The following is a 13,668-nucleotide window of genomic DNA, read 5'->3' on the forward strand; positions in this document are numbered from 1 at the left end:
CGGTAAAAAGGTCAGAACATTTTGTTCTGTTGTTGTTTAAAAATAAAGAGTCTGGACTTCCGGAGCCACAATTTCAATGAGACCCTGTCAAATTTACCAACACAATCACCAGAGTTAATGTTGGCAATTTACTTTTCTGCAAACTATGGATTTGTTGTAACTTTACATACCTTTATTTTGCAACTTTGCAAGGTTAAATTTTCAATTTGTGCTTATGCTCTGGTTAGGTTTAGGCACAAAACCCACTTTGTTAGGGGTGAGAGAAGATCATGTTTTGGCTTAAAATACCTGTTTTAGGTCACCGCAAACATGGCTGGAAATTGTCCTGGGTTCTCCTTAAAAATATCCAGTGGCTAACGAAATGCCGTGGTCCCTTGTCCAAAATATCCAGTGGTTTCACATTTACAAATGTTAAAACTCTACCACCATCCCCTCCACCTCTGTCATGTACAACATGTAATGTGAACTTGATATGAAATATTTTGTAGAAATGTCAATATGATACGTTGGCCTATGACATGTGCAAATGTGAAGGCATCAGTGGTTTACAAAAACGTTAACTGACAACATTTTATCCTGGTGACTGGGTTGAATTTACCTGATACAAAAAATAAGAATCTTAAGTTCATCATTACTCTTCATTTACCATCATTAATGACAAAGAAAAATAGAAAATAAATCCTTATTTTCTTTCAATGGACAAATCAATTAATTAATTAGCGGACTAATTGTTCAGCTCTAGTCTGTATAACTTGAAATGTTAGTTCTGGTATTTTCAGGGTTTATAAAACTCATGTTCAGTCATGCAGCTAGTCAAGTCCACACACACTCTGGACGGTATTCTGCAGTATTATTTCTAAACCATAATGAGGCAATTAAAAAGATTTCTGCTCCCGCAGAGGTGATTATTTCCCAGGACTGGTGTCATCACACACACCAAGGCTGCTGAGTTCATGGTGTTTTTTCAAATGGAGCCAATGCTGATTGTTTTTGAGGGAAATAAATTGTCTCTTTTCAATCCTTGAACCCGTTAATAACCAAAACGACTTCTAGTTATTTTCTGACTTACTGAAAGCCAATTGATTCTCTTTAATTGTTGGACTGTTGCAATGAATCTGGAAGTAAAGCTTTCAAGGACTTTATACAATGTTCAACTGAAGGTAGAGAGATACCACATACTATATGTTTCATATGTATACACAAGACACTGAATATCAATACATCTTACTTGTTCGCATTGATTTTACCAAAAACTCTCAACAACGGGTGACATATGACATTAGAAATACCTTGACAGTGTCCAGGTCTCCAGCTTTAGCAGCTTCCAGAAGTCTGTAGTCCACGTCTGAGTTCCTCACCGGGACGTTCTCTACACAGCAGAACAAACAGGAGAACATCAGACAAACACTAGCTAAGCTACAAATTATCATGAAAGTAAATCTCTCCTCTGCAAATGGGTGGAGGTGAAGAGAGAAGATGACGTTAGACAAAAATCACCCAGACTGTCACTAATGCAAGGGATGTGTCACAGGACTAGAGCACTGGTGCAGATAGGGTTGCAGCGACAAACCCAATTCAAGGTATCCTGTGGTCTAGGGTATTGAATTCTACCATATTGTAAAATTATAATAATACCATTTAAAATATTAATAATAAGTAGTAAAAAATTATATTTCAAATGAATAGCAAGTTTGTATAAATTATATGATATTATTATATAACAATGTCTGTTAGGATGTAATATTTTTTTGAAATTAGAATAAAGTGTTTGTTCAAACATAAAAAGCTGTTTTCATTCTGTTAACTGATGATAGCAGTTATAATAATTGTGTAATACTGCATATTGTGAAACTGTGACATGCAAGTGTGAGTTGCTGCACTACTTTAAGGGCAGGCATCTTGCATCGGAAAATATGACAAAACCACACGTTACAACATCTGTTAGAAATGTTGTTGAACAAACAAATTTACACAACTATCTTTGCTGATTTTCAACTTGACAATAACCGACAGCAGAGAGTGACTAATCAACTGCTACATCACGAAATGGAACTATTGACTTTTAACAACCGTTCTTTGGAGGTGAATTTTCCACTTGACAATCACTCTGCTGTGGTTAAAAGTAAGTGGAAATAAGATCAAAGAACAAAGATTTGCCAATATATACCAGGCCAGGCAGACACGCTCAGCTGCTCTCCTTCAACATTTAACAATATGCTTCTTTGCTTTCTTGCCAAGAGTTGGCCAAAAAGATCAATACCACTTTCATGTATGTTTGGTCAATGTGAAGCAACTTGTTCAGATCAACTGGTTGATATGATCTGAAGCAACTGGTAAGTTTAGCTTGGACCGGAGTGAGGGGGAAACAGCTAGCCAGCGATTCTACATCTCACAAGTTAACACGTTATATATCTTTTCTAATTTATACAAAAGCCGTAAAAGTTGTGGTGTAAAACCATGCTTAAGTTCAACACTTTTTGTTTTTTGTACAGATTTAAAAAACAAACATATACATATACATGGGGAGGCAAGTTTCATTACTTTAGGACAGAGTCAGGCTAGATGTTTTCTTGTTTTCCACTAATTATGCTAAGCTAAGCTAACCAGCTAGTGGCTGAGTTATTTAACAGACATGAAAGTGGCACTGGTCTTCTCATCTCACTCTTGCATCTAACTAATAAATCAATTTCCCAAAATGTCAAACTATTCATGCTAAAATCACATGCACATACATCTGCCATTTTGCAGATTTTTTGTTTTTTCATTTAATTGTTCACATGTGTGCTTCTACAAAAGATCAGCTTTGCCTCAATAGAAATAATTATAACTTTAATAATGTTGGTCAGAGGTTGAGACCAGTTAAAGCCACTGTGCTGTTTGTTCTTTGGTTGACTGAATGTGCACCTTCAGTCTGAAACTATTAATTTTGACCTTTCAAAACATTTTCAGACAATCCGGCTGTTGCTAGCTGGCACATAGCAACCAAAACACAGCACCTACACATCTGCACAGCTCACCCACCCACACACCCACACACACACACACACACACACACACACACACACACACACACACACACACACACACACACACACACACACACACACACAAAGGGTTGCCTACCGTTGAGTATTTGCTGAACAGCTTCATTTCCCATCTGAGCTGCAGTGAAGCCCTGCAGTGACACCAGCGAGGCATCTGCCCCGTATCCTAGCAGCAGCCTGCAGGTCTGAAGGTGGCCTGCCAGCGCTGCGCGGTGCAAAGCCGTCTGACCCAGCGTGTCCAGGGCGTTCACCTGCAAACACAAATGGCGCATGTTATGACACAGATGTACTGCAGTTACATTAACTGGACATCAGAACAGCAATGTTACATGCACTCTGATTCAGTGTTGCGTATCAAATGCTTTGGATAGCTCTGTACATGGGGATGAGAACGAGATACAAACAACCAAACAGACTAAATAAATCTGCCGCAGTGTTATTCTATATGCATGTACGGATAAGCAGACAGATGTTCAAACAGAGAGATTTATACAGGAATGTGAAAAGCATATTTGCATATATTTAAGAGGGATTACGGCGGAAGTACAGAGATACATAAATAGATTGCTGGATGAAGATGAAAACGAAGAAATATGACTAACCTTGGCACCGTGTTTCTGTAGCACCTCCATAATGTCATTATGAGCACGCTCCGCTGCCACATGGAGAGGAGTCATGAAACTACAGAGAGGGAGAGAAAAAGAGGTGATAAAGGTGAGTATAAAAGCATGTTCATCCAGTGTTCGATCTATTCACGTTATAATGAGAAAGATTATTTATTAAAGCAAAAAAGTTGCCTATTTACAGTTTGAATTAAAACTTTGAAATCGATACAATCAGAGTAGTTAAGGTAGTATACTGCTGCAGTAACTAAACCGGTAATAGGCAACTTCTTAAGTTGAATGGTTAAAAAATCATTCTGAAGTAATTACTGATTGCACAGTGTAATGGCCATCTGGGTATAGATTGGCTCCACAATCTCTCGCTTTCACTATGCTGGGCGTGATTTATTTCACAAAAAACTAAGACCGAATTAGAGCACAAAGGAAGCGCGTCAGCCATTGTGCAAACAAAACAGGAAGAGGCATTTTCCCCGGTCGCTGTACCCAGGTAATGGTGGAACGGTGGAAGAAAAAGCACCCTGCTGACGGAGGAGACAAAGAAGGAGAAGAGGGAGAGTGATAGAAACAGAGGTAAAACAAGAGGGAATGGATGAGCATTCACTCGATGGAAAATGTGCCGTTGTTGCGTCAAAGTTTGTCCCCCTGTTGATATGTGTCACCTCTTAAGAGATCACTAAGTAACAAAACATGTCTGCTTATTAATACCATCGGGCGTTTTACTCTTCACTTTCACAGCACTGAGATCGGGTTGTGTTTACCTGACGTCGAACTTTGTGTGAAGGTGCTGAGCATGTTACGTTCACCATCTCGTTGCTACTGTTTATATTTACTCAGAGGCTAATTTAAAAAATGCACTACAGAATTTTTTCCAACCTTGCGTTGCATAACGACAAATAAATCACATGTCAACGGTACTCACTCTTTATTCTTCTCATTCACGTTGGCGCCTTTCCTCAACAGCAGCTCCGTCACCTGTTTCCTCTTCGGGTGTGGGGATGCTACTGCACAGTGCTAAAACACACACACAGACACACACAGAAACATCATCTTAGCATCCGTGCACCAGTGTAGGAAACACAATCAAGTGTGTGTGTGTTCACATCTTACCAGCGCAGTCTCGTGTGTGTGTGGATGTTTGAAGTTGATGATCTCCAGGGCCAGGGTCTTCTTCGCTTTGGCCATGTCAGCTTCCCGAGCAGCTTGGAGCAGCGAGTGGCCCTTAAATTCATCTGAACACACACACACACACATACACACACACACACACACACACATCAACATGTCAGAAACGGAGAAAACAGCCAAAATTTTATCTTGACAGGGTTGAAAGTATTTCAACCCACAGAGGAGCATCTGACGCTTCAGCTGAATGAAAGACTTGATCAAAGCTAGAGTTACGAGCTTCTCAGGGGGTCACAACAATATATTCTTTCACTTGCAGCGACCCTGCAGCATACCAAATATTTCAGACAGATCACTTCAAAATTCTTACTAGCGAGCTAATAACTTATGATGCAACAGTCTGTGTGCTGGAGTTGGAGCGGAAACAAGCGATTATCCCCCCAGAGGACTGAAAAAATTACAAACAACAAATTATGCTGCTTCGGCAGCGTTTCAGGCTGAATAAAAGGAGTCCGTTCAAGTCCATCCACCAAGTGAGCAGCAGCATTCACGCATTTTTAATCAGACATTTGGACAAATGGCATGAGCGCCAGACAGACGTCACATCATCAAGGGAACGTGGTCCACAGAGAGAGAATCAACAACAGAAGCGGCCTCTGCAGTCTATTGTTTGAGAGAAACTTTAAATCATTACTCATCCTTGTTAGTCCGCCACAGCGCCTCTCAAACTATTGGGTTTGTGACTCCTTAAAATGAAGAATCTATGTGTCTATGTTTCATCACAGCTAACAGCCTTAGTGTGGACAACCAAAGCTATGTTCTTCTTCTCTGATTGTTTCATCTGAAGCATTTTTCAGAGGCCTGAAGAGGAGAAAGTTTCCAGTATTTCTTAAAAAGTCAGAGATTATGAACATGACGTCTTTGTTGCAGAAACAGAGTTCGGTTCCCATGCATGAAGAATTTAGATTTTAATTCAAATGCGCAATGGTTTGTTTTGAATATACTATATACTGTATATATTATATATTGAGCTTTCCAAGGATACTGAGACACTTTAGGTGGTTTAGCTTAGTTTGAATGTTCAACAAATTGCCCATATTCTACATCACTAAAAAGTATTTACAATTACTAAAAGGTGTAAGATCGATTTCTGTCCTCACGTACAGCTGCAGGAGATGCAGCTGCTGAACAGCAACCAATCAAATCTGCGATGTCAATGGTTATATTTGTTTAATTTCTGTATTCCTGCCAGAAAGGTGCCATCACCTCAATGTCAGACACCATCCATATGGACCTCTTAGAGGAATAATTTCACATTCTGGGAAATGTGTTCATTCACTTTCTTGTTGAGAATTGACAATCAATACCTTCTTTATATCTGTAGAGTAAATATGAAGCGTAGCACAGAGAATGGAATCAGGAAAACAGCTCGCCTGGCTCTCTCCGAGGCAAAACATCCACCTAGCACTGATTATTAACACGTCACATGTTGCTTCTTTAATTTGTACAGTGGGAGTCTCGGTTAGTTGCCAGAAAACGTCACAATGATGTTGTTAGGGCTCGGCAAGAAGGCGAATATGTCAAACTATTCCTTTAGATTACTATACCTGGCTTACTTACTTATTTAATTTAAAAACAATTGGCCTGAACTACTCTGACTATTTTTTAAAGTCATCTGGACGAACTAAACCCTTTTTAAAATGTGGTTTTACAATCAATTATTCATTTTTTATATTGATTTTCTATTGCGGACACATCTTGTATTCCACATCTGTATTCAAGACAGACGTTTTCCATTACTCTGTGAGAGAGTGTGAACTGATTTTTTTGCTGCACCCGGCATGAGTTCGAGGTGGTTGGTTACACCTCGCTGAGAAGTTGAAGGTGTGCAGCCTGTCTTCATCTAACAGCTCACTGCAGCTGCTCCGTCTTGTTCCATTACACCCTGCTGAAATTTCAAACTGATCTGCTGTCAGAAAATACAGAAGATTACTGTCCTAGTAGTGTACTGTTGTAGATGCATTTTTGATCAATGTCAGTGCCAAGCTTACTGACAAATCCATTGCTTTTACTGCAACTTCATTATTGTAAATCAAGTTCTGTTAAATGCTTTCAATGTGAAGCTGCATCTGTGGGACATCTTTGGTTGGCATTAGCAACTTAATGCAATGTCCCCACAGACACCCAGTTTGTGTAAATATTGCAGTATTTTAATCAGTGGGCAAGAGGCTCAATCATCATTGTGTTGCCTGATTTGGATAGTGACATTTATTTAAATTAAATTCTTTAGGATTTCCATTTTAAGTATTTTTCAAAGTCTGGACTGTCAGATAACGTTTTCCCCCGGGACAAGAAAAAGCCTGGCACTGAATTTTATCCCAACTCCTGCGATCTAAACCTCCACTGAACACAGAGACTTTCACACAAACACACACACATACCCTATAGGCAGAAATCTCCACTCTAGAGGTGTATGATACAACACAAGCTCTGTCAGAATACTACGGAGAAAAGTCTGATTTTGAAAACAACCATCTTCAGGTTTCGGTTTGTGTTTCTGTGAGGAGCAAAGACACAACCTCATCAAAGAACAAACAGCTCACAGGAGCAATTGTCCTGCAATTGCACACAAACATAAGATGGCTCATGGTTGATGTTGCATTTGATTTTTGTTCTGATCTGCGTCATTAAACAGACGAAGCAACAAGTGCAACGGCGAGAGAGCTGACTCACTAGTTAATTTTCAAAGGGCTGCAGAGAGCTGTCTGCCAAAGACAAAGACTGAGCTTGTCTGCTTTGACTCTGTGGTGTCTGTAGACGTAAAGGAACCGCTGCATGGATTCAATTGTGGTGCTCTTTAAGTTTAATTAATTCAATATCATGCATCTACTAAAATGTTCAAATAAGAAAACAGGACAGGTTTTATGGCAGCGTGGATAAAACGCACACAAAACACAGCCGGCATCTTTAAAAGAAGCAGTTGTGAAGAGTGTAACTACATCGTGAGAAGGTTAACGTAACACCGCCCTGAATCAGCTCGAAAACAGAATGGAACATGATGTGCAGTTGTTCAAGGATATTTGGAGTGAAAGGTTTATGAAACCGGTCTTGATCTTCACATCCAGAGGTGAAGGTGCACTTCTTCAGTGAATGAGCTTCTGTATAAAAGGAATTCAATGGCAGTGGTTGTGGATGTGACTCACCGTCGAGCGGGAAAATAATGAATGTGGGTTTTATGAGTAGCTCTACACGTTTGTGTTTTTATACTGGTGCATGTGGCTGCTCTGAATACATTAATACATACACGGCAAAGTGTTTTCTGGTATTCTTTGCACTTTATTGAGTTCTGCTTGCTTTCTTAAGGCTATTGAAACTGTGTACGTAGAGTTCATTTTCTAATGTGTTTATTAACTGAAGGTGCAAGGTGGTTTTCTTCTACCTGTAACCCTGGATCATGGTTATTGTGCTAAATATAAAATAATATTCTTCTAATACTGTTCTTGAAAGTGGAGATAGTTAAAACCACCACAAAGATGTTTTCAGCACTGGAGAAAAATCTTGGGAGGTGCTAAACCCGAGATGCAGCAGCAATGCTTTTCCAAAATAGTGTCAGAGGAAAGCTAAAAGCTGCTAGCTTGTTTAGATTCGTACTGTTAGCAACCAGCTTAGTGTGAGGGGTAACATGCCATTTTCTGCCTGTAGGTTGTTAGCTCTGAGGCTGTTGTTGTTTCCCGTAGAGGCTAAAATAGCCTCAAGCAGAGCTGCAGAGTGGACTGCAGTGGTCTGGCCTTCCACACCTCCAGATGTACTTCCTGTTCAAACTTGTAGTCTTCAGGCCCAACCGACGCTGACTCAAGGGACATCGCTTGAGGCAATTCACAAAGTTGTGTGCAGCTCTCTATGGAGTCCCAAAAGGTTGCACTCAACTTTATTCATATATGCAGAAACACTACCCAAGACTGTAAAAGGACTTGGACTGTGTATATCCTTAATGGTGTTCGGCTAGAGAGTTTCTTCAAGTTCATTTAAAGAGCATCTTTTAGAGTCGGTCAGCTCCTTAAGTGTTGGCAGAGTTTCACTTAAAAGAGTTTCTGACAGCTTGTGTAAATTTGCTGCCAAAGACGAAAATTAATTCCTGATATATGAAAATGAGTGGAGAGCCTCTACACACTTCTTTACTGCAGAAGTACACAGAAAGTCATGATGAAGAGCTGGAAAGAAAAACGCAACTGCAACTGCAACTGACCATTTTTGTTATTATTGATCAGTCTTGTGATTATTTTCTTGATTCATTTGTTACTGGTTTGGCCTATGAGATGTACAAAAACATAACAACTACCCAGAGCCCAAGTTAACATATTCAAATGTCTTGCTTTGTCTCTCTTTAAACCCATAATTTCTTGATTTCAGCTCCAGACAACAACATCTACCTTCTTGTGAGACTGAGATTCACCCTTTAAACTGCTCGATGCTCAAATAACTTCAAACAAACATGACTGTTGTAAATACACCCTTCCTCAAACAACCTATTAATTAATTCCGCACCATGACACATTTAGCAGCACTGTACATACTGCAGCTGCACTTTATGGAAATGAAGGCGCCACACTCACATGTGAGTCTCTCCTTCAGCTCGGGCGTGGGCGCCATGTCCACGGAGCTCTTGCTGTGGCAGTTGAGCAGCGTCGGGTCGGCCCCGTGGCTCAGCAGCAGAGAGCAGACCTCCACTCTGTTTTTAGACGCTGCTTCATGGAGAGGGGTGAACTGCCACAGATCCATGGCGTTCACACACGCGCCATGCTAGAGGAAAGACGGAGCAAAGTTTGCATTGTTGAGCATCATTTTCTTTGATTTGTTTTGGATTTTTGTAAGTTCTTACAAACACTGATTAATATTGGTACATAGATGGTACGGCTCTTTCTTGTTAATTAAATAACAAAATCAACAAAAGGCGAATCAACAGTGGAACTTGATTTTCTTTGAATTCGATTTCCATCTTAATTAATAGCAAAAATACAATCCTATTAATTAAGAGTCAGTGCCACTGCCTGAGTAACTATTGAGCCATCGTGTGTGTGTGTGTGTGTGTGTGTGTGTGTGTGTGTGTGTGTGTGTGTGTGTGTACCTTTAGAAGCAGCTCAGTAACTTCATAATGTCCGTAGGAACAGGCATTATGTAGAGGCACCAGACCACTGGAGGGGAAAAACACAAAACAGAATTTTAATTAACAATAAATATAATTTATGAACCGTTCAAAAACAGAACAAGCTTCTGATTCTTTACCTCTCCGTTATATTTTTATTCTTCAGTTTTAAAAAGGAGCAATATGTAAGAATTGGCCACCTGTCGAAAACTAGTTAGCTGGGTTAGCCATGCAGCTAGTGGTCTGGACTGGGAGCCAGGAGCAACTGGGGAAGTTTTGGTATTTATACAGATAGTACAGGAGTTTTGGACCAGGACAAGCCAGGGTTAGCATGTTAGCATGCTAACTTCAGTAGCTATCGCTGCAACACAATACATGCATGTCGTAATGTTAAAACTGTTAATTTTCTTCACATTGTGTTGATCATTTTAGTTAATTTTTTAATGTTTTCTGTGAAGATCTTATATGTTGCACCAGAAGAAACAGACTACCTAGAACTTTGACCTGAAGATGGGGCTATATTAAAAGTTAAGGGATCACCACAGTAATCATAATGTATCCTGAAGACAACCCTTTAATAGTTGTTGAGAAATTTTACTCAAAACCCCGAATGACAACCTCTTGGTGGTGCTGCAGGAAGAGTCACAGAATCACCAACTGTAATAATCTAATAGTTGTTGGGCCGACTCACAGTCAATGTTTGAACATTCAAAACCTTCAAACAGATTCTGACAGCTGATCAGAACAGAGACAAAATGATGTCCCGTTCAAAATTTGCTGTCATCTTTTAAATTCAGTTTTTATTCTAATTAGTTTAGCTGTACATACCCTTTGTCCTTGGCGTGAACATCTGCTCCGTGCTGTAGCAACAGCTGAACTATCCTCACCCTGTTGTATCCTGCTGCCAGGTGGAGTGGAGTGGACTGGAGAGACAGGTAGGAACAAAGGGGGATAAAAAAAAAAAAGCAAAAGGAAGGAGAAAATAAGGAGGCAGGGGAAGAAGGAGACACAGTGAGGGGGGGAGAGAGAAATATAAAACATTGTTAGTCCACATGTTCGTTCTACAGCAAGACAGCCTATCGTCAGGATTTCACAACATCAATCCTGTACATACAGAGTGGAATAAAGGAAGAAGACATTCTGTTCCCACTGAGCAGCAAGATGTAAGAACATTTCTTGAGAAAAGACTTTTCAGAGAGAAATGGGCTTTTCCACCACTGAATCAGTCGAGGGTGATAACTTCTGACTTTATTTCCTCAGTATAAGTGATGAAAAGCTGCAGTTCTGAATGCTTTCAGATGGGACTGAGATGAGATGGCTTCAGCTCTCAATGCAAAGGTTCCTCTTTATGCTCTCAGCGAAGGCCATTCTTCTTCCAAGGTAGATGAAAACCTGGTAGCTCACCTGGTAGAGCGCGTATCAAGGCTCAGTATCTCACCCCTGCCTTTCCTGTCTCTCTTGAGTTGTCACTAATATAATAAAGCATAAAAGCAAAAGCATTAAAAAGAAAAAGCTGGGAAGACATCGGACTGGTGGCAGTGAGAACGTTCCCATTATTCAGTCGAATGGAAGTTGTTACAGGGAAAAATGTAATGGAAAACCTGCCTCTAAGTCATGATATGAAAGTCATTTTTCAACTGGATGTACCAGAGATCACATTGTGAATAGGAGTGGGATTAAAGCTACAACATGAAGCAGGCACATAGAAAAGTTTTTAGATGGTACATGCTGAAGGAACCACAAATGTGATTGCAGTTTCAAATATGTATTTTTCCTATTACGTCTAGTGGTTTTTATGTCACCTACTCATCTGTTTCTTCAATAGCCAACAGTAACCATAAAAACTGTTTGCAGCGAGGTCTATGGATAATGGAAATGGGAATATGATGCTTGACTGAGGTGGAAAAGTGCAACTAAGCGCAATGGAGACGGACAATTCCAGTAAACAGCGACGTACGTGACGCATGTGACGTTAACATCACCGGTGCTTTCACTCCACATTAAATAGACCAAAAATAGCTACAGGCAAAAACCTCCCATCTACGTGGAGCGATGAGGAGACTGTAACGTTCCTCAAATGAAAACAGGAAACATACATTTATCTCATCAATTTTATGTTTTATAAGATAATGATTCAATTCACTTCCATTTTGCTGGATTGGCTGGAAAAATCTCAGAGACGGAGATCTCAAAAACACAGCACATGAAATATAAATGAGCTCCACAGCTGGATACCACTAGTGGCAACTGAGAGATGTGTGTTTTTTTTCTGTTTTTTTTGTTTTTTTTCCATGTATGGAAGCACTGATCCATTTTTCTGGATCAGTTTCTGCTGCTCCCTGAGTACTGATCTGACACTAGTGCTCTCTTTTTCCTAAATTTTAAATCTGCATACCTCACTGCATGAAACATACTGTAAACGTTTATACGTAAGGTAGGACAAGGCGAGGCACTGCTCGCTTAATACTGAGTCAGCAGCTTACCATGACTGTATTAATGCAACTGGTAATGGAAACTGTAATCAATGCGGATTAGTAAAGCTAATAACTTAACCACTTCACAATGTCAGTATCAATCCTGAGTCTGATGACTACATTTCAACTGCTTTTAGTGAGGCGAGGACGAGATCCCACATGGTGATGGCGTTAAGTTAAGATGAGCTGAATGAGAAGGGGTGCTTGTTTGATTTTCATATGAATTAAAATCTACAACCATCCTCCATGTTGTTTTAGATTATACTCTCCTTCCATGTGTGACCAGATCTGTCTCAACAGCTATGGCATCATCATGTGACCTGAGCGGGCTACCTCGATTAGCCAGCTGATTGTCAATGAGGTAGCAACTCTCGACTCTTCACGCTGCCATCACCCCCTGGGATCTGGTGTGAAAGTGCAAAGATTGGTCCGCGCCATGCATACAGTCATGTCACCGCAATGCAAGTGATTCTGCTGACAACCACATTATGTTCTGAAAGAAGAGCGCTGTCAAGTCGTGACTGTGGGGCGGCAGCAGGCTGATGGTGTCGGGGGAGTAAAGGGAAGGTGCTTAGAGGAGAAGACCAGGAGTTGTGACTCGTGACGGCAGGATTCAGATGTTGATGGTTTAACAGCTGCACAGTGGCACACTTCACCAAGATCTTACGACAAAACATCAACACGATATCCATCCAACAAGCTAATTAAAACCTCAAAACAGTGCATCAATCTGAGCTGAGGAAGCCAGCCGTGAACAGACGACTTACCAGCATTTTTTTGGGGATGTCAGCTGCTATCAATGTCGCCAAAAAAACATCAACAAAGCAAAAAGGACAATCAAACAGTTGCCGTGGTTAAATGGACAATATTTCTTCAATCCCACTGAAATCATTCTGATGAGAGATTCCAACTTTATTGTTTGCATGGATGCCAAATAAAATGATCAGATAAGACGTGCACTTATATGTGCTTATATTCAACAATCCTTAAATCTCTTAATATTTCCAACACGGATCAGTTCTGTTTTGCTAGTTCCATGCGGAAGCAACAACACCAATGTTACCCCCACTTGATCGAAAATTCATTCATATCAGTCCGGATCGGATCAGTCTCTTCCAAATGAGGTGCTTACGTGAAGCATTTCTACTTTGATTTGGCTGTTACTCTGATTATAAGTGGAATATGCGTCCATGTGAACACAGCTGATGATTGCTGCGTTCAGAAAACGCTACAGTACATTTAACAGACTACAACCTGAGGTT

At 40.2% G+C, this 13,668-nt stretch overlaps 1 protein-coding gene across 1 annotated transcript in view; it reads right to left on the reverse strand.

Moving 5' to 3' along the window:
* Positions 1-13,668, reverse strand: part of tnksa (tankyrase, TRF1-interacting ankyrin-related ADP-ribose polymerase a) — a 96,255-nt gene that overhangs the window by 28,508 nt on the left and 54,079 nt on the right. The window contains exons 7-14 of the mRNA XM_073477891.1: positions 10,761-10,855; positions 9,915-9,981; positions 9,403-9,589; positions 4,775-4,896; positions 4,587-4,678; positions 3,647-3,725; positions 3,124-3,295; positions 1,290-1,369 (exon numbers count right to left, since the gene is read on the reverse strand). Coding sequence (XP_073333992.1) covers positions 1,290-1,369; positions 3,124-3,295; positions 3,647-3,725; positions 4,587-4,678; positions 4,775-4,896; positions 9,403-9,589; positions 9,915-9,981; positions 10,761-10,855 — 894 coding nt within the window. The remainder of the gene's footprint in view (positions 1-1,289; positions 1,370-3,123; positions 3,296-3,646; positions 3,726-4,586; positions 4,679-4,774; positions 4,897-9,402; positions 9,590-9,914; positions 9,982-10,760; positions 10,856-13,668) is intronic.

The sequence above is a fragment of the Pagrus major genome, chromosome 12 (assembly GCF_040436345.1).
Source record: "Pagrus major chromosome 12, Pma_NU_1.0".
Lineage (NCBI taxonomy): Eukaryota > Metazoa > Chordata > Actinopteri > Spariformes > Sparidae > Pagrus > Pagrus major.